Source organism: Psammomys obesus, unplaced genomic scaffold (assembly GCF_907164565.1).
Source record: "Psammomys obesus unplaced genomic scaffold, mPsaObe1.curated_primary_1811, whole genome shotgun sequence".
NCBI classification, from domain to species: domain Eukaryota; kingdom Metazoa; phylum Chordata; class Mammalia; order Rodentia; family Muridae; genus Psammomys; species Psammomys obesus.
In genome coordinates, this window is record NW_026590701.1 from 1,721,219 (window position 1) to 1,742,331 (window position 21,113).

General features: G+C 42.1%; 1 protein-coding gene across 2 annotated transcripts in view; it reads right to left on the reverse strand.

The window, feature by feature from the left end:
* Akap6 (A-kinase anchoring protein 6) overlaps positions 1 to 21,113 on the reverse strand; it is a 436,130-nt gene that overhangs the window by 242,882 nt on the left and 172,135 nt on the right. For both annotated transcript variants that reach the window (XM_055608602.1, XM_055608603.1), the window contains exons 3-4: positions 17,346 to 17,597; positions 6,807 to 8,510 (exon numbers count right to left, since the gene is read on the reverse strand). In XM_055608602.1, the coding sequence (XP_055464577.1) occupies positions 6,807 to 8,510; positions 17,346 to 17,597 (1,956 nt within the window). The remainder of the gene's footprint in view (positions 1 to 6,806; positions 8,511 to 17,345; positions 17,598 to 21,113) is intronic.

Below are 21,113 nucleotides of genomic sequence, written 5' to 3' on the forward strand. Positions count from 1 at the left end.
CTCTCTCTCTCTCTCTCTCTCTCTCTCTCTCTCTCTCTCTCTCTCTCCTCTTTCTGTGTGTCTCTCTCACCCTCCCCTTCATCCTCTCCTCATATGACCTTATACCCTACCTCCAAATTTACAAATGTCTTTAAAATATAAACCTGAATGTCAAATGCATTTGCTGCTGTAATCATATTAATACCCAAGAATATTACCTAATAACAGCTTTTCCATACCAAAAAGTATATATATGCACATACACTTTTTTTTTGAGATTTTCATTTTCATGTTTAAATTTGTGAGAACTTTTTTTTTTTTTTGTGAACCAGTTGCAATGCCTAATATAAACTCATGGTGGTGCTAAATCATCACTAATATTATGTCAAGCCTCATAGAAAGCTCTGCAGAAAGCAAAGGCTGCACAAAGGCTTTCTTCGTGGGTAACCAAGAAGGAATTTGTTTCTAATCCGTGGGTCTTCTCAGTCCAGCCTTGAACAATGACCTTGGAACGCTCAGCAAATCTATCAGCAGTGTCAGTGCACAGCTGCTTTTCCCTCCTAACACGGCTTCGAACACATTACACTGAAGACCTGTTATTATCCCTAAAGAGAATTCCGTGGGCTTATCTTCAAAACCATTGTGTTGATTTAGAATTCTCAGCTTGGATTATGGCCACGGTGTTGGCATTTAAGATAGCATTTAACTTCATGTGGTCTGTATGAACCATTCATTAAATCTTTACATCTCCCAGTTTCCAAATTTCAATGTGAAATCTGCAATCAGCTCTTTCCCCACTTACTTATTTTAAAACAGATACAAAATATAACAAATTATCTTCATAGATGTGCAGTTATGTAGTAACATAAATAGCTTACTGAAAAAGCCTTCAAAATTAGCCCTAAAGGATTATTTTCCAGCTTAATTGGATATTAGAGCTGCTCAAAGAACTTTAATAATTTTTTAAAGTGTTAGTGTATGTGTGTGTGCGTGCGTGCACTGCACATGCCACCGCATATGTAGAGAGGTCGGAGGACACTTTGCAGAGTTGATTCTCTCCACCTCCTTTAGTGGGTCCCAGGAATCAAGCTCAGATCTGCAGGCTTGCATGGCAAGCATCTTTCCCCACTGAGCCATCTTGCCAGACCTACTTGAAGAGTTTATAACAGCTCCGGGGCAAAGTCTGATAGTGGGATGTATGACCTCCAGCAGTCATAATTAGCAGCCACAGCTGAAAATCATTGTGGCTTAGCACATCCACAAACCATGGGATCCCATGTGCCAAAACATCCTAAGTAGTTTCTCCTCAGATTGTAGGTTAGTGACTTGAAGCCAAATCTTTCCCATGAATGTGTTTGTTGGATCTGTTTAAAAAATTGCTCAGAATCAAATTTAAAACTTGGAAGATATCACATAAAAATAGGTTTTCTACTTATTTTTTTTAATCTCTTGCCATATAAAGCCATGTTCTCATGCAAATGTCATGTGAGGCTGAGAGGTGCTGCCCTTTAGACGTGTTGTACCTTCCAGCTGAGTCAGTCGACTGTCCCTCATGTATACATCCTATATGACTCATTTACATTATCCACCTGCTCGTCAGTCACTGTAGTTTGCAACCCTAGTCTAGAAGCTTAAACTTCAGAAAACGTGTACTTATTCACACATTCCTTAAGAGTTCATTTTGTTGCACAGCTTTGCTGTGCAAACATTTGGCATTCAAATTCCCTCTCTGGCCCCTTTCCTTCTAACTTTGTAGTCTCCTTCTGTTAACAAGCTGTTCTAAGCAGCAGCTACAGCAAACATAGCTGCAGTAACAACACAGGTTCATTTCCTGAACTCCCTGGTGATGTGGACCAGTGGCATGTGAACACAAGTGTGAAACTGTCACATCCATGTCATGGCTGCCTCTTACTGCTCTTTTCCCGAGCGCTGGAGTGAAGACTGGGTCCAGAAGAGTTAAAAACCAGGAATGAAGGAAAAGGGTAAAAGAGAGCAAATGCAGAGACAAGAGGAAAGCTGGAACTGTGAAAGGAAGATGCTAGATAAGAGAACGGCACATACCAAAAAGAAAGGCGGTGCGGAGAAGCTGACCCCAATGTAAGATGTCCCAGCACCTTCTCACCATGGATCACTGCCAGGATCTAAGAGTGGTTCTCACCAACAGGAGGACCAGTGGGCCTGCTTTCACTCTCTGCATGTTAAATGGCTTTCCTGGGCTCACATACTTGAACATATGGTCCCAGGCTGCTGGACACTTAGGTCATGGAACTTTGGGGAGGTAGAGCCTTGCTGCACAAAATGAGTTTCTGGGGGTAGCTCTGCAGTTTCATGGTTCCACAGACCATGTCTCTTTTCCTGTTCTGCTGAGAAGTGAGGAGTCCCAGCCACATGAGCCCCTGTCGTGGAGGTGCCTGTGGTCATGCCTTCCCTGCCATGATGGACTGTGTCTCTTTTAACTATATTAAAAAACAAATCCCCTCCTTTAAGCTGCTTTGTCAGGTATATGGTCACAAAGACAATAAAAGATGCTAATTCAAAGTAGAGGAAAATCCAGGTATGTAGTATCCAGTGAATTATTATATGTCACTATTATATTTATATTATATTTATCATATCATATCATATCATGTCATATTATATTATGTAGTGACTGAATTATTCTTGCTGTGAATAAAGAGATGCAACTGTATTTCAAACTATGGGACTTACATGGGTGGACAATATGAACAAAACTAGAGCTTGTGCTAAGTGAAATAAGTCAGTCACAAAAAAGATAGACAATTATTCCATGTAGAAGATATTGCCAGAGTTCTTAAAATCAGAAATAAGGGGCTGGAAAGGAGGGGAGTTACTTAAGAGCAAGAGCAGCAGATCCCAGCCTGTGGATTGTGAATTCTCTGGAGGTCAAATGGTCACAGGGGTCGCCTAAGACCATTGGAAAACCTAGGTATTTACATTACAATTCATAGCAGTAACAAAATTACAGTTATAAAACAGCAACAAAATAATTTTATGGCCTGGTGTCACCACAACATGAGGAACGGTATTAAAGGGTGTCAGCAATAGGAAGGTTGAGAACCACTGGAATAGAGTTTGGGACTTACAAAAAAAAAATATTCTAAAGAGCTGTTTCATACCAATGTGAATACCCAACATTATTGAACGGTACACCTAAAATGGCTAAAATATGGCAAATTTTGTTATATGGCTTTTGGTAACCACCACCACAACAACAACAACAACAAAACAGGAAAAAAAAAAGAAGAAGAAAACAAAATGATTATGTTATGATTGCCACCATCAGGTGTTGTCATAATGTGTCAGCATATAACCAAATGGAGTTTGAAAAGATGAGGCCTGTCTGCACCCACTTTACTGTGGGAGAATCATTGTTTAACCAGTGTTGCTTTAATCCACTCTCCTATTCTCACAGCAGACTCAACCCACCCCTTCCCAGCTTCATCTCTGAGCACAATGACAGCTGCCATTATGCAGACATGATGACAATTCTATGCAGCCCAGCTACAAAGAGGGAGCTCTGAACTAAATATTTGCTGCACTGAACCCAAAATAATTTATGAGCAATGAGAACCCCAGCTGGCAGCGCAGTTCTTAAAACTGGTTTATAGATGTCTTTGGGAATAAAACACAGCAACAGCTAAGCCATTTTACTATAGCCAAGATACCATAATCTGATGTTTGAAGACATTTGTGGCCTACCTATGACATACATCTATCAAGTTGCTATCCCTGACTCCAACTGAATGGTGTCATTTCCCAGGACAGTGTTACCGCAGTGTGAGAAGCAGGCCTTGCTTCAGGAAGCTTATCTGGATGTCTCTGCTGAGGTGAGAAAGCCCAGTGAGCCATTTTTGCAGCCCTCCGACCAGTGAGAGGACCAACAGCAGAACCTGGCATATAACATATGCTACTCAGGAAGAGGTTTCCTTCTTTCTTCCTCAATTAAGGCCAGAGGCCAGGAACTTTGCTCCACAAAGGGCCAGAAGGGAAGTCTTTCATTTTTTTCAGGCTTCGTATTTTCTGTTTCAACTCCTCAAGTCTACCATTGCAGAGCAAAATCATCCATAGACAAAAGGCATGACGGTGTTACTATAAAACATTACTTTACAAACAGGCTAGGTGTGTAGCTGGGTACTGGAGCACTAGCCTAGCTTGTAAGAGGTCCTGGGTTCAAATGTTCAGCACTTCAAAGAAGAAATAGAACAAAATAAAGCAAATCAACAAATAAAACATGAGTAGAAATAAACAGGCTTGGGGCAGAATTGCCCTTTGGGGTAGAGCTAGGGTATTCATGTTAGCTATATTACAGTGGTCCAGACATTAGACTAATTTTTAACCTATGTTAAAGTCTGTTTTCAGCACTCCCTTTTCTAATTTCTCCTCATTATTTTCATTCTATTTCATGCATTTATAAGGAAAAAAACTGCTTCAGTGGCTTGATTTGATTTTTTTTACTCTTAATTTTATGTTGAAATCTCACAGAGAACTGGGTACTCAAAATTGAAACTCAATTAATTTATCTATCCCTTAAGTTCTTGGTAAGTCATGAGGACTTGGAAAAAAACTCCCTCAAGCTGAAGAGATTCCCTGAATATATTAGGAGATAATAGTACATAGAAATGAGCCTCTATTTATGAAGAAAGATAGGTTGCAACTTGAGTCTTGACTTTTAAAATATTACTTAACAAATATGACTGCTCTTGCTTATGTACGAACAAGAAAATAATTTTTTAAAAGACCCAAGGTTGTAAATAACAACTACCTGCAGTCAGGCTAGAACCCAAGGCTGGGTATAGGTGTGGGAGGGAGAGCTAATGGGTATTTCTTTAATGTCTGTATTCTTAAACCATGTGAATATGCTATCTATTAAAAAATGAGTTTCTAAAACAAATGGGAAAAGTCCACGAAGCTTCAACCCTACACAAAAACTGAGGGCAACTGAGTAAAACTGGGAGTGGGTGGCTCCCCCTAGGAGAGAGCCTTCCAAAGGGAGGCCCAGTACCAAACAGCCCTGAAAACATACATACAAGTGACAATATATACACTCAACAGGTTATGTGAGGAATGTATGTGTACACTCACACACACATATGCATGCAATAACAATCAGTGAAAAAAGCCCATGGATTTGAAGGAGAGTGGGAAAGGGTATATTGCAGAGTTTGGAGGGAAAACAAAAACAGAAAGGGAGAAATGTAATTAAATTACAATCTCAAACATAGTTGAGCAAATGTCCTTGTTGTATACTTGAGCATATTTTGGATATATGCCTAGGAGTGGTATAGCTGGATCTTGAGGAAGCACTATTCCTAATTTTCTGAGAAAGCACCAGATTGATTTTCAAAGTGGTTGTACAAGTTTACATTCCCACCAGCAATGGAGGAGGGTTCCCCTTTCTCCACATCCTCTCCAGCATATGTTGTCAATTAAGTTTTTAATTCTAGCCATTCTGATGGGTATAAAGTGAATCTCAGGGTTGTTTCCTTTAGGCAGAGTGCAGGGAATCTTATAAAAGAAGGGGGAGATGGAAGGACCTGGAGGGGACAGGAGCTCCACAAGGAGAGCAACAGAACCAAAAAATCTGGATAGGGGCCTTTTATGACACTGATACTCCAAAGAAGGACCATGCATGGAGATAACATAGAACTGCTCAGATGTAGCCCATGGCAGCTCAGCTCAGTCTCTAAGTGGATTCCCTAGTAAGGGGAACAGGCGCTGTCTCTGACATGAACTCAGTGGCTGGCTCTTTGATCACCTCCCCCTGAGGGGGGAGCTGCCTTACCAGGCTACAGAGGAAGACAATACAGCCAGTCCGGAACGGACCTGGGGTCACAGTGATGGTCTACTAAATCTGAGTGGTTCTAAAACTTGTCCCCTACTGAAATGTCCCTGTTGGAGAGATGCCAATCTGTTTAAACACTGCAACAGCAAAAATGAAGGAAGAATCAAAAGATACAGGTTTGCATTTTAGTTTTCCAAGCAAAAGTGTCAACTAGGTGGTATGTCTGTCAACCCAGCTAGTTTAGCCTGTTTCCATTAGTAAAATAATAACCAGGCATGATCTACCCTCTTTGCATAATGGCTGAACTGGGCTTAAAGGTGCACCTGGAAGATTTTTACACATAGTAAAGTGCTGTGCAAATCTTGCAAGGTATGAGCAATTTATGTCAATGAAGAAAAATAATGATAGAACTAACTGGATCTATTTCCAACAGAGTTCTAAGGAAAGCTCTAAGTTCTAAGGATGCCTCTGGACCAAAGGACTTTTCACATCCAATAATTCCTTCCAAAAGTACAGATTTACCCAAAATTAAATCTCTTTTCCTGGATCCCCTTAGTAGTAATGCTCGTGAGAGACAGCTCAGCGGTAAGACAGAGGTCCTCAAGGGGAAGAATAGAGGAAAACTGTAAGTGGGACACGCGAGGGCTACGAAAAGAGATTTGGAAGAGCTGAAGGTAACAGTGACTCTTCCTCCGGAAGCCCTTGCGTGTGTAGCTGCCCTTATAGGTTGTTTTCATCAGTGACATCGGTGGGCAATTCATCAAAAGCCTCCTTTTCATACCACCAACAGAATTCTACAGCAAGCAGTGACTGCACTGGTAAGGCCCGCACGAACGATGGATAGAATGTCAAAATGTGGGGTTCGTGGATCTTTTCCATAGCTTTCTTTGAAGAATTTAAAATTTTTCTAACAAGTTTGTCAGCATATTTGATAACAGAGTAGGGAGGAGGTAAATGTTCTTTAGCATTACTTTTTAAACTCAGGCAAAAAAAAAAAAAATTACCAGGTTAAAACTAACATTACCTCTATTCTTTCCCATATGGCTTCATAGTTGTCCTGGTGCTGAATATCTTGTATTAGTTTCTGAATGAAAACTGATTTTGTAGCAGGATGGCTCTCATTCTTCTCAGAGGACGAAGGTCTCTCTGATTTCTCATCAGTGAATTTTTTCACGCCAGAGAGAGGCATACAGTCCTCATCAGAAAGAATGTCACTCAGGGGCCCAGACTCAATGCTCCCACCAAGAGAGGAGGCTATGTCACTGCATGAGCTTGGGGACACCCTGCCTAGCCGTGTGTGATTTTTCTTAATCTGGTAGGTTGGATAGATTTCAGAATCGGAATTCATTTCAGACAGTTCCCAGTCATCAATATCCTGGATGGTCTCTGCTCTGGGCTTCTGGGGCAGAAGCTTGGTTAGGTTTTCCAGTTTCATAGCTAACACCTCTGTCTGTCTCAGATGAGAGGGTAGCGCTAGGTATTCCTCAGAGCCGTACCAGGCCTCCACTACCTGGCCGTTCTGTGTGCCGTGACTCGGAGCAGGGGAGGAGTCTCCTTGGCTTTCGTTTCTAGAAAGCAGAGCAACTGGAGAATTGGTCTTGTCCGAGCCAACAGAGGAGTCGCCGCTGTGAGCGCATGCCGGTGAAGTGGAGGCCTCCGGCTGCACTGGCAATTGGGCACTGGTGGAATCTGCCTCTGGGCTCCCGGCGGCCGTGGATGCTGCAGGAGGCACCACTGGACTCCTGACCTCCGCTTGCCTCCCTGAAGCGCTGCCCCTTTTAGGTGTTCGGCACAGAGGTTCCTCGGCCAGGGTCTTCTGCGGCTTCTTCAGCCGAGCTTTCTCTCTGTGGCAGTCAGTGAGCCTTCCCAAACTGGAAGACATTTCTTTAATGTGGCTTTTGACTATGTTCTCCAGGTTGCCAATGCCCACCTGGTGCAGACATTCGTAGGACTGGCTGGCGGCAGAGGGGCTGCTGGGGTAGGAAGACTGCAGGATCAGGCAGAGCTTGGATCTGTCAGGGGGCTCTGCCAGGGAGGGGGTGCTTCTGCTCAGTTCGGGCTTCAGGTCAACCAGCTGCCTCTTGCCTTCACTGCTTTTCCACTCATTCTTACGAATTTCTTTTAGGAAAAGCCCTCTTTTGGGCAATGTGGGCTGCGTGGGCGAGTCCTCGTTATAATTAAAGCAATCGCGGATAGATCTCTTGGGAGTCGTGATTTCACAGGGAACAAGCTGGGGCTTTTTCTCATCAAGCGTTGGAGCGGACCTGGGGTCTTGCTTGGCAGTCTCTGCAGGGCTTTGAACCGCGTCTGTCAGCTTGTCCCCTGAGGAGGCCATCGCAGGTGCTGAGCCTCGCTGCTCTCCAGCGGTGGGAGCATTGTCTTCCTCAGGTTCACCCTTGTGCTCTTTTGAAAGAGACACTTGAGATGAGGCCTCACTGGCTGCTTCGTCACCAGAAAGGGCAGGCTCGGTGGCCACTGTAAGCAGCCCAACGCTCCGGATAAGCTCGGGGAATTCCTTTTCCATCTCGCTGTAGCTCCAAGAGTCAAAAGGTTTAGTTTTGGCCTGGCTAGTGGTCATGTCACCCAGGCCACCAAGCAGATCCTCGCTTGGACTATAGTCTGACAGTTCAAACGCCGTAATTCCGCAATCCAGAGACAAGTAATTCTGAGAACATTTGATAGTTAACTGCCCTGAGTCATCCACTTCTGTGAGAGAATCAAGCCGGCCCTGAAACACACAACAGTAACGGTTTCAGTACGTGCAACACTAAATTGCATTCCACATGAAATCTCAACCAGTTTCAGTTGCTCTGGTCTGACCCATAGAAAGGCACATTAACCAACTACCACACTGCTTTGTATACACTCTTTGCCTTTTAAGTAAGTGTTCAAAGTTTATTGTGGGCATAGAGTCTTACAGTTGGTGGAGCCTAGCCCCAAAGTCCCATTCTATCTTTTCTTAAGATGGTGCAGTAATAGTTTCTAAAGCACTTCAGGGTTTGTTTGTTGCCTGAAGCCCTGGAAACTGCACTAGGAAATTGGCATTCTAGCAAAGTGTTTGTTCTACAAGTCTACTGCCATGCTCTGTCCCAGCTCTCCTTTTCCTGTGCTTGCTAAATTACTGGCGCTAGCCTTGAACTCCCACTGCAATTATCAGGCTTACACTTGCAATCCTTCTGCCTCCTGAGTAGCTACAGTTACAGAGCTACATGACAAGGCCTGTCTTCATAAGCCTGGTGACTAAGGGCCATTTGAGGCCTTGGACTGAGCCTATCGGCCTGAATAATCAGGTGCTAACCTTGATTATTGCTTTAAACAAACATGCCCTTAATGTGCCAACATTATAGAGAGTTTGGGGTGGCTGTTCAGGCCACCAACTGTCTCTATCATGGCCTGTCTTTTCGAAGTTGCTAACACGTGCTTCCTATTTACTCAAGTAATTAATTTTATTCCTTCTGGAGTCTCTGATGAGGTTAAAGACCAGACAGTCATAGTATTACAATTAGCTTAGTTGCTTAGGAATTAAAAAGATGTTTTAGATCTAGATAGATGTTTTTAGGTTGATAGATACAAACTATAAAATAACTTAGGTACAAAACCTTCATAGACAAAATAAGTATTTTCTTCAAGATTGCCAAATACGTTTACACTAGACATTATCTATGTAAGCCTTGGCTACTGGTTTTTATAATTGTTTCATACTTGTTCTTACTGTATAAAAATGTCCTTTTTATTTACACAGAAAAGAAGAACTGTTGGAGGTTGGTCTAATGCTAATTACTGGCACTCAAGATCTGTTACTGCCCGCTGGACACACCCATCCTTGTTTGTGTAGACCTGCCTAAAACGTTATACCTGATTGTTCATTAAATGGCCTATACCTTGGCAGGGAAGGATGGGGTAGGCATGGCTAGGTTCCTGGGCTTTTGAGGATGGAAGAATCAAGAGAATCATGGACAAACAAACAGATGAAAGAAAGGAAGGAGGAGGATGCCAGAATGGGTTAGCCTGGAGAAGAAACCACATGGGGCCGGGAGGAAGGGTCACAATTATGGCGTGAAAAGGCCCAGATGAAGGACACAAGCAAGTACCATGGGATTATGGATGGAAGGTAGACCAGACGAGGAGGACTAAGGTGGATGGCATTGGATGGGGCTGGGAGATGGATGGTGAGGATACTGAAATAGTGTAAGTGAAATATCTGCCCAAGGTGACTAAGGCAGTTACAAATCTAACAGGTTTCTGTGTCTTGTTATTTGGAATAGTGGGTTAAATAATGCCGCTGTGATAATCTTAGGGCTAATAATAAACCTTATATAGCCCAACACCCATTTTTTTATTTACTACAATATGCCTGATTTTCTAGTTTGTGCTCTATGCTGCCAGGGACCTTTACAAATTGCAGATGTGTGCTGTTATTTCTCTGCTTCAAATTTTTAGTAGCTTCCTTTAACTGTTAGACTAAAAACTAGTCTAAAATATCAGGGCCAGGGATGAGACACCTCCCCAGCCCCTCCCCCAAACCCAAACTGTCTGAGGGAAACACATGAATAGGCTATCTCATGCCACTTTCCCCTCCCTGGTGCTGTCCATCCACACTGTCTTCTTTGCAGTTTCTGAACACAGAATGTACCCCACCCCCGCCTCAGAACTTTGCATTTAGTATCTTGAAATCTAAGAGATAAGGATCCCTTAGACATTAGCCAAAGTTTTTACTTCTTCTAGACTTCAGACTCTCACCTCAGTCAGAACCATTCATAGAAAGCTCTTAAAGTCTATGCTAACTTCCCTTTTAACTATTTCTCTCAATGGGGAATAGTAACTAATACTGTAATTAGTCATCTAATTTGTTCTCCTTTGTATGTAAGCGTCATAAGAATATTAGCCATGTGGAAAATGTGTGGTCTGGCCAGCGTCCCTGCAGCATTTAGAGAGATGCATGTGGGGAGTGAAAAAATGGTGACACTTTGAAGTCTCTCTAGGTCTAAGTGTAACCTCTTCCTCTAATTATGCGCTTTAACTTGACCGGTTAAACTCAGCAGGCTTCAGAGTCATATTCTTGCTCTAACAGTAGCTCTGCGACTGTGTCAGTGGCTTGATGCTGTGTAACTTTTGTTTTCCCATCTATAAAGCAGAAATGACAGGACAGTGCGCTGACTCTGTGTAAGTGTGCTTGCCATCAAGATGACAACTTGAGTATGAACCCCTGAGCACACCTGGGAGAAGGAGAATCCCAGTTCTGAAAGCAGTCTGTTGGAGGTTGGTCTGATGTGTGTTACTGGCCCTCAAGCTCTGGGTACACTTATCCTTGTTGTGTAAACCTACCTGATTGGCTGGTTAAATGGCCTATACCTGGGCAGGGCAGAATGGGGTAGGGGTGGCTTAATGTTCCTGGGCTTTAGAGGACCGGAGAATCACAGGAGAATATACTCCTGGCCTTCCCTGTTTGTGCAAAGGAAGACGGTTGACACTTTCAACATGTGTTATTCCTGAACTCTGAAATTTATTCATTACAGTAATACCTTTCTTTAGTTCTTTTTAAACCTCATGGAAGTTTTGTAGGATAGTAACTATGATAAAAAATAGAAAGCAATATTGTCAAATTGTACTAGTTGATAATTTTTAGAAAGCTCTTGTGCGATGGCTTAGGAACATAATTATCCATTTAATAGACTTTAATATACTATTTTATTAATTCTTTGATGATAATTTCATACAATGTATTTTGGTCATATTTAACTCCCATTTCTCCCCTAATTCCCACCAGATCTACAACCCCTACCGTACCCTCTTCAACTTCTATCTCTCTCTAAAAATCCTCATCCAGTCCAGTTTGTGCTGCCATGGGTGCAGCGCTCTTGTCATCTCTGTAAGATGCCATTTTCCTCCAGTCTCCCCCACTGGCTGCTGCAGTCATTCTGCCCTTCTCTTCCGTCCCTGAACCTTGGAGAGGGGTGATTTAGATGTCCCATTTGTATTGTTTTGGGGTCTCCAGGACACCTCTGACCAACAACTTGGGGGAGAGGTATCTCCTATCTAGCACTGGTTCTTTAATTTAGCAACCTATAGTTTCTGAGAGAAACGTTATCCCCTATGTAGTGTAACCCCAAATAAACTATTTTATATGAATATGTAAATAGTATCCTTATAGAAAAGAAACTCCTAAGTAATGACTGACCTAATCAAAAAATTAAAATAGAAATCTACTTTTAGATTGGGATTCTCACTATTTCTCGCTTAAAAATCTCAAACTGTAATTTTTGCTTTTCTGACTCACTCCTGGCTGGTTTGGGGTCTGTCTTTGTTGTTTAATGAAGCCTGGAAGTCACTCAACTCTGCTTAGCCCATTTTTGCTGAGCGTGGAGGTTAGTGATCCTCCCTTGTTTAGGGCGGTTGAGCGTTAGAGGCTGAGTGTGCCTTCCTCCTCAATATCCATCACTGCTAGAAGGAACAAGACGGCAAGCAACAAGGCTGAGCACCCACTGAGCAGTTCATCTTGAACAGTAGATATTTAATAAATCATTGGACATGAATATGTTTAAAATATGTTAGATAAATAAATGATTGCATCTCAGAATAGAGTATGACTGATCTTTCTAAAACTTTGGGGATCTCTAACCTGCTACTGGTTTGATTTAAAAAAAAAAAAGCCATACCACAAAAGCATTCATGTTATTAATATTGAATGTTTAAATTTGGGGGGAAAGTCCATCCCTCCCCCCCCAGGGCAATCATCAAGCAGATACAGTACAGTCTTGGGGTGCAGACTAGGATCCAGTAGTAGGGTGTAGTCCAGAATGGTGCCCTGAACTTAATCCCTAGCACTGGAGGTGGGCTGAGGGAGGCTAGGCAACAGCAGGAGAACAGTAAAAAGCAATATGGGTTTTCACTATGCAGTGGCTTCTGGTGGGCAAAGAGGCGTCATGCTGGCAATTGAACCAATGGATTTTTAAGAAAAAAATAAAATTAAAAAACAAAAAAGTTCCCTGAAGTTTCTCAGAGCAGATGATTGATAAGTTTCATTACTTAAAGTGCTGCTTAGTAAGAATCGTGCATTTAGTTTTGCTGATTCCTTCCACATCACCTCTCAGACACTTTGCTGACATATGTAAATAAAAAATAGGCCACACAGGCTATGAAACTGAAGGATGAGGATGAGATGGTTTTCCTGCCTTTAGATACCAGAATTACCACATAGGACTGTTAGTGCTGAGAGTTGTGTCAGGGCTGCCTGGCAACGTCTTTCCTCAGATACACCCTCACATTTGGAGGCTGCTCTTGAATGGAGGATGCACTGTATGTGGGTGGCAATTTATTCACTTGTCTTCAACTTCCAGGAAGCTCCTGGCTTCTTTTCTAATTTGAACATAGATTATGCTTTGTTCCTAATCTATAATTAAGTTGACTGAAACCTCAATCCTTTCTTACATCCTTTTTTCAGTACTACGCTATCACTTGTCACCAAGTTAACAGCCATAACTTAGAAGCTTGTCCCCTATTAAAATGCTCCACAGGTATATCCGTGTCCTCGGCTACTCAGCACCCATTACTGTGGTCCCCAATTCAATGTTGCCACCCCTCTCTTCCCTCCATAGTGTTCCACATGTTTCGATTCCTCAACAAAGTTATGGTCCTCTTAACAAAATGCCACCTGCCCCCGCCCCACCCTGAAGCAGAGGATGAGCTCTCTCCACTCTGTTCATCTTTACCACTGGCAGCTCTGATTCTGAACACATTCCAGAGAGCAGCAGTGCACTGGAAAGAATGGGCATGATGAGGAAAAGGAAAGCACACTTCGCTCTGATGGATGATGGGAAAATGCAAAAACAAAAACAAAAACTTTCAGCATCATTTGACTACATAATAATTCTTAAGAATTTTCATTTTTCTGTAGGCTGAAATTATAAATCAGATAATCTCTACGATTAATCCCTAGTTCACCAACCTAAAGTAATATCCCCCTGTCCTATACCTGAAGAAGTGGTTATCTGCTTTGTTTTAAAGCATTTAACTTTGTTCTGCAGATATCATCCAGTAATGCCTATATACCAAATATCCGGTCCGAGCTTCATGTCGTGGGAGAGACAGTGTGGATCTGGTTCTTACGCAGCTCACAAGCTAGTGTTGTCCTGGCTTGTCAGAAACTAGCTGGAGAGAAGTGCCAGTGTGGGAGTACACGAAACACCAGGATGTGAAAGTGCCGCAGGAAGCCCACGGAGAAGGAAGAATTGTTTATGCTGCCTTCATGTTAGCTTCACATGTGTTGAGAACTACTAATCACTACATAAAAAACTCCTCTTCCAACTTCAGCTCTCTCGTCCATAAGACAGATATAATGATAACAGCTCCCTCTCTGCTACCATCTAAAATCACATGATCACAAAATTATAAAGGTGATGCTAGTGTTCACTCATCATTCTATGCTTAGTGCCTTATACATACTAGGAAACCAATAAAAACTTAGAGAATATGGAAGAGAAAGGAGAAAGCAAGGGGACAAGGTAGGACTTGCCAAGCTAGACATCAGTTGAAAACTGGTGTGGTTTAATTTAGTTTAATTATTTCTAAGTTTGTGTATTTAAGCAGCCTCTTAACTTTTCTTCAGTTCAATTTTCTTATCTACAAAACTATTTCCTCCTCACCTTCCTTGTTAAATGAAACAAATGGTGAAGTGTCTGCCTGGTATTTAGAGTATAGAACATTTTGGTGTGGTTCATTGTACATTTTGAACTTTGCTTCAAAGTGTTTAAATGCATTTGTTTGGTTGTTTGATTTGTTTTATTTTAGGTATGTGCCCACCATTTTGTTTATTATACATAGTCTGCTCAATATTCAAATAAACTCATATGTTTTGTATTTGTCAAAGAGAAAAACAATTAGAACTTGCCACTTTCTCATATTTCAAACTCACTCTTTTGTGTGGCTCTGAAATTCAAATGAATTCTGAAATCAAATCCCCTTTTACTGGAATGGGCATCTGCTATTCTAGTTATCAGTGTTTCATTTTATTTTGTATTTTAGTTTTATAATTTCATTTCCACTCTGCAGATCTTCCACCACTAAAGGTACTTAGAGAATGTTTTCTGAATTTCCTTCCATTTCCCCGGTTCTGATATGCAGGCAAAAATAAATAAATAAATAGATAAGTAGAAAAAGAAAGAAAGAAAGGAAAGAAGGAAGGCAGGAAGGAAGAAAAAAAGAAAGAAAGCTAGGCATCTGTCAGCTCTCCTGGAGGCATGCTAGAGTCACAAACAGATGAATCAGAAAGGGTTCCCCAAGAGTCAGGGCAGGCAGAAGACAACCGCAAAGCAGTGGCTCCAAGGCTACTGTTCCTCTGCCCTCATGGAGTCTATTTTTTTGTCTCTCTGCAATAATTTTAAAACTGCTCTCAAAATAAAAATTTACCAAACTGCTTCAACTTAAATTTATAAATACATTTCTAGTTCTTTTTGCAAGAATCACAGTGGGTACTACATAGTGCAAACTCACGATGTTGTTAGAGAAAAGTCAGCTATTATCAATTAGTCAATGGCTTTTCCCCATTTTTTTCTGTTTCCATTTAATGAATTTTATGAGTTCAAATGCAAATTACATAATCTATAAAATAATATAATTCATATAACAATAAGAATAAGCCTTAGAATATTTCTGTCTTCAAATTCCTATAACAAGAAGCTGGTGACTCCCTATCTTCTACTTAATAAATCAATATGTCAAATGAACCTCTTTGAACCAGTCTGCATGTCTCTTCCGCAGTAGACAGAGGTGTATCTGAAGAAAGACCCCTGTAGAATATAGACAAGTCTCTGACCTCCATCAGCATATATGCTAAGAGGTGGTAGTTCACAGGGAAGATGGTCAGCTGGAAGTTGTGGTATCTCACAACCCTGAGAGTCACATCTGAGAGCCTCTGGGGCTTGGGGAGCAATGACATCTGAAAGCCAACACAGCCTACATTTAACCCATGGTCCCAGCCACAGCAGCAAGGAACACTAACTGCATATGGAGACTGGCAAGCTCAGAAGAGAACAAAGAACATCTGGATTCCCATAGACCTCTAAGCCCCACACAGATTTTCAACAATGGCATCTTTATTTTGAATAAACAAAATCAGTAAGAGTACATCATTTATAAAAACAGGCACAGATTTGTTTCATGATGTTGACAGTTCAACTGTCACTGAAACACTAATAAATTAATAAATTAGTGAATTCTGCAACACTTGTTAAAAAGCTTCTTCATCTCAAACATACAGGAGCTTTATAAACTTGAAGGTTTTTTTTCCAAAAAAAATATTAACAAATTACTGAACTAAGTATCAAGAGGCACAGAACTGTAGAGACAAACACCATGTACGTGTTCATGTTTTCTACATCTATCTACACCCATATAGCTACACAAGTAGAATAAGTTAGGCATATTTAAGAATGATAAGAGTTAATTTGGATTAAAATCCAGTGTCCATTGTTTGGGAGTTTGTTGCTGCTGCTGTTCCATTTCAGTGGTGAGACTGAACTTAGAACCTTGGACATGCTAAATAAGCACCCATCACCAACTAATTCCCAGGTCCAGTGTCCACTCTATCCATACTGGTTTTCTACAGCAGGAAGCTAAACATGGAGGCTGTCTTAACAAACAATAATTTTGACCTCAAAACAAGATCCAGTTCTCTTGCTATGGCTTTAAAGGCTTATCTTTGCAATCTGACCTCTGCTCTCTTGGTTGGTCTCTACCAAATCCTGATTTCAGTCTCCAGCTTTTCTTATTCTCATCTCTTTTACTTTTGGTCCTGTCAACCTGTCTGTCTTGATCATGTTGTGTCTATTTATCTGTTTAATCCCGCCTCCCTTCAGGACACAGGGAGCCCCACTCTGGAAAACCTTTCTTATTTAAATCTGATGCTTCTTTCCCTGACATCCTACCGCATCTTGTAGACTCATCACAGTTTGGTCTTAACATCTATTCTTTTGTCTCTATCCCTGACTAGATTCAAAGCTCCTCACAAGCAGAAATGACAGGTTTGGGCGGGGTACTGGGCATTTATGTGTATGTGTGCTTTGCCTGGGTAGATCTGTATATACTACATGCATGCCTGGTACCCACTAGGGCCAGAAGAGGGTGTCAGGTCATCAGGAACTGGAGTTACAGATAGTTGTGAGCTGCCATGAAAGGGTTAAAAAGTGAACCTTCATCTGGAAGAGCAGTCAGTGCTCTTAACTGCTAAGCCATCTTTCCAGCCAGTAGATCCTGTTTTGATCATGTTTTTAATATCTAGTACCTGAACATAGTAAGTGTTAAAAAAAATGTGTATTAAGTCATTGAAGAGCAGACAGGAAGTCAGGAAGTGCTAGAAACATCTATGGATGACATCTGTACAAACTCTTCTGTATGTCAAAGCCCCTTCTGCTAGTCACAAGCGCTCAGCTGCTAGTCACTCCACCCAGATCCGAGTTAGAGACCTGCTCACCTCCCCATAAAGACCTCATTCTCACATCTCTAAGCTGAAAATATTTTAAATGGGAAAGACCTGACAGAGCATTGCTTGCTGTCAAGGGCCACTCACCTCCTTTGTCTCTTCAGAGAAAGCTTGCAGAATGTCAGTCTGCCTGGTGTAGTTGCCATTGGCGTCCTGCAGACCTTGTAGGATGCGCTCCCGCAGAACAAGCACAGAAACACGGAGCTGGTGCCAGAGCAGCTGCACTGCGTGGATGTCTACAATGACATTGACCGAGTAGGACAGCAGCTTTAGGGAGAACTCCGTCTCAAGGAGGGCATGGATCTGCTCAACGTGGTCAGAGATATCTTCACAAATGTCCTGCAGCAAAGGAAAGAGGGTGACTTAACCTTCCCCTGGGGTGGAGGGGTTATAAAAGGTCACTCATCCAACACAAGGGCAGCCAGGGCGTGTTTTAGACATCTGGCTTCCTTTGTTCTATTACACAGTTGCAGATATATTCCTGTATGCCGGCCCATCTACACATACGGGAAGGTTGAGCTATTTCAAACACAGAAATGTTATTGTGCCTTCAGGTATTCAAATTCCAGGTTCAGCTAAGAGGTCAGTCTAACACTACTCTTCTCTTCTCACTCCTTCTGGTGCTAGAGGAGGACTCAGCAGCTGCTCTGAGCACACAACATTGGAGAACAGAAGCAGCAGTCAGGTGTGTAGGAACAGAGAAGGCTACAGTGTGTTTCCGAGGGGTCCCCAGACTTCCTAAACAAGCTTATGACGTTTTCATTGTAAGGGACAATGCTCACTCTCCAAAAACTGACATGATTTAATACTTCAGTCACAGTGAAGATCCCAGTTTCCAGATAAAAAAAAAGAGCAAAAAATCTTAAACAAGAACATCACTAACTCAAAGTTTCAATCACTGTCACACGCATTACTAGGAAAGCAGATTCCAATCTGACGTGACACTTGATTCATAAGTTCTTGGTGTCCATGGCTGTCACAGGGCAGACGGATAGATAAAGTCCATGAATGATCACTTGCTTGGTCAGTTTAAGGGGCAATTAAGAATCAGAATAACACATGCATAGCATACGAGTGTTCTATCTGTTGGTTTTTATTGTGTCACTGACTTTTAAAACTGGGGATTTCAGCTAAAGCAAGTTTTTCAGAGGAACATTTGAGTGCTGAGCCCTGCAGAATATAGACAAGTCTCTGAGCTCCATCAGCATGTACGCTAAACAATCTTTCTATGTCAGGAAGATAACCTTTTGATTTCAGGTACATGCATTTCAGTTAAATTTTTTTTTAAAGAACTTAAACTACATTACATTAACAGATGCATCTGGCTTACATTTTCCCCTCTCCATACCAGCCACACCGTGATCTTAAGTAATACTCATTTTCACTCTGATGCGTCTCAGACTCCCTTTATTCTGTACCACCTAGACCTCCAGCCCTAGACCACTGCCACCTCCCTCTGCCACAGCTCTCTTCTGGACCCTGTCATCATTCCAACTGTGTAACAGTATCAGCAGGTTTCAGATCAGCGCCTCCTCTTCCCAGGTCATTTTTATTTGCACTACAGATACTCTTCTACACCTCCTAGACCCCAGCCCTTTCCTCCCTACCCCCCAGCCCCAGCACAGCACTGTGTCTAACATTCCAGCCACTCTCTTGACAGCACTGCCAACTTCTTATAGTCTTGATTTTTATTAACCTCTCTCTGCCTCCTTGAGCCCATAGATACAGAACACTTCAAATGTCTGGAAGACAAAACGGCTTTGTTAGAAGCCTAGACAACAAAATTACAGATAGCCCACTGTCCTCTCAAGGACTGTTGCTTATATATCTATGTATGTATGTATGTATGTATTTGTTTGTTTGTTTTTTTATTTACAGATGCTAATGAGCACATGCTTCCCAGTGCCTGCTGCCCAGTTATACCTGAGGAAGGAACTCCGCACAGGTTAGGCCAGACACCATGTTGACATGCCAGAGGACCTTGGTCTCATCAAAATATCACTATGATCATATAAAACGCATCCATCATTTTGGTACCAGGCTGCGCCCTACCCTGTTACTCCAAACTATATAAAATACTATTTTTAGACTGTGCTTTGCCCTAGGTGACTCCAATTTGCAATCAACATTGCAAATTGAGTGTTGGCTTCATTTTGAGTGAAAATGTGGGATAATTCTGTACCTTGTGCACAAAAACATCACCACCAATTCGACATGTTCCACAAAGCACAGACCAAATCTTAAAATCAAGAAGTCATTGGCTGTACATTTAGCAAAGTATACTGGGACCATGTGAATACAGGGATGTATTAAAATCAGACCAGAAAAAAAGACCAAGGAAGAGTGCAACACCCTCCCTGGATCCCCTAAAGAGGACCCGTGAACACTGCAAGGGCTCTGACCCCCGCCAACCTGCCATCTAACGCCTCACTGTGTACATGAGAGGACTAACAAGAAGAGGACGCCTGAGCTGCTGGGGCCTCAGTTCCGCTCAGTCCCCACTGCTGATGACCAACTCAAATTGCCACTGTCAACCCAGCTGTTCATTCGTTTCACATTGCTGCTCTGGCATCCATGGTCCTATACCTCACCTTCAGGGGGTGGGGGCCTTGACTCAGTCCTGAGGCCTGGCTTAGCTCTGCAACCCTGGCTTGCCTCTGAGCTGTCCACCTAACACCCCCACATCTGCCTGAACAGTGACTCTTTGCATCTCTGTCAAATCACTTCCTCTGCACCCTTCCTCTGAAGGCCTTGAACTCTGTTGTAACCTCTTTAACCCTTTTGTAGCCATGTTGTAACTACATATGGATATAACTATTATGTCATATATAACATGTGATCTAAAAGTATTTATGATTAAGACTGTGATAAAAAGAACCTTTGCTTGACAATAGCCAGATATCAAAGAAAACGGGGAATCCCTGGCAAATCTCAGCCAACGGAATGGTGCATTCTGACACATGGAAGCACACAAGCAAGTCTGGCTGTCTGATACAATGTACACATGACCCCTCAACACTGTGAGAAATTTGACCAAGCCCAAATTACATAAGAAAAGAGGTGGCACCTTGAAGCTCGTAACTCTTCTCCCTTCACGAGAGCACTGATGACAACATGCATATCAAACCTCATTATTCACATTTAGAAAACTTCAAACCCCACACCTGCTCCAGGGAAAGGAGTTTTTAAACCACTAGCTCCCCTTTTGATTCATCATTGGTTAGAGAATGGTTTCCTGGCTCTCCCAGAGTACTTGGTTATTTGCAAATAGTATAGAGTAGGAGAAAAGAACCTACAGACTGATTCAGTAATACCGTGACTAATCCTTATGCCAGTTGCTTGAAATAGACTAAAAGGAATTTCTCACCCATTCTCAGCTCCCAGCACAATAGGTTATATATAGCCATGGCACAAAATGCCAACATCCATGCCACCCATTCCTCTGACACATGACTTGACTCCTTCATATGAGGGTAGGAATGCAGTCAGTCAGGTGCTGGATCAAGATTCCCAAGCAACTAACCAGGAGAAACAATCCTTAAAGGGGCATCAAAAAGGACAGGAGTTTGGTACAAAGAAGCTGATGGACTCTAAGGCAGGAAATCACCCTCCACAGAAGGGCCCACCTCCCTCTGATGACTAGTCTAGCAATGTGTACATGCAACTCTTACTAAAATTCTAAAACTGAATAATGCATTACATGATGCAACTGCCTGGAATCTATAAGTTATCTCATGCCTTCTTCTCTGCCACCAGTTACTTGGCCTGACCAAAACCATATGTGCGTGCAGACTGAAGAATTAAAAAGCTGTGTGTGTGTGTGTGTGTGTGTGTGTGTGTGTGTGTGTGTGTGTG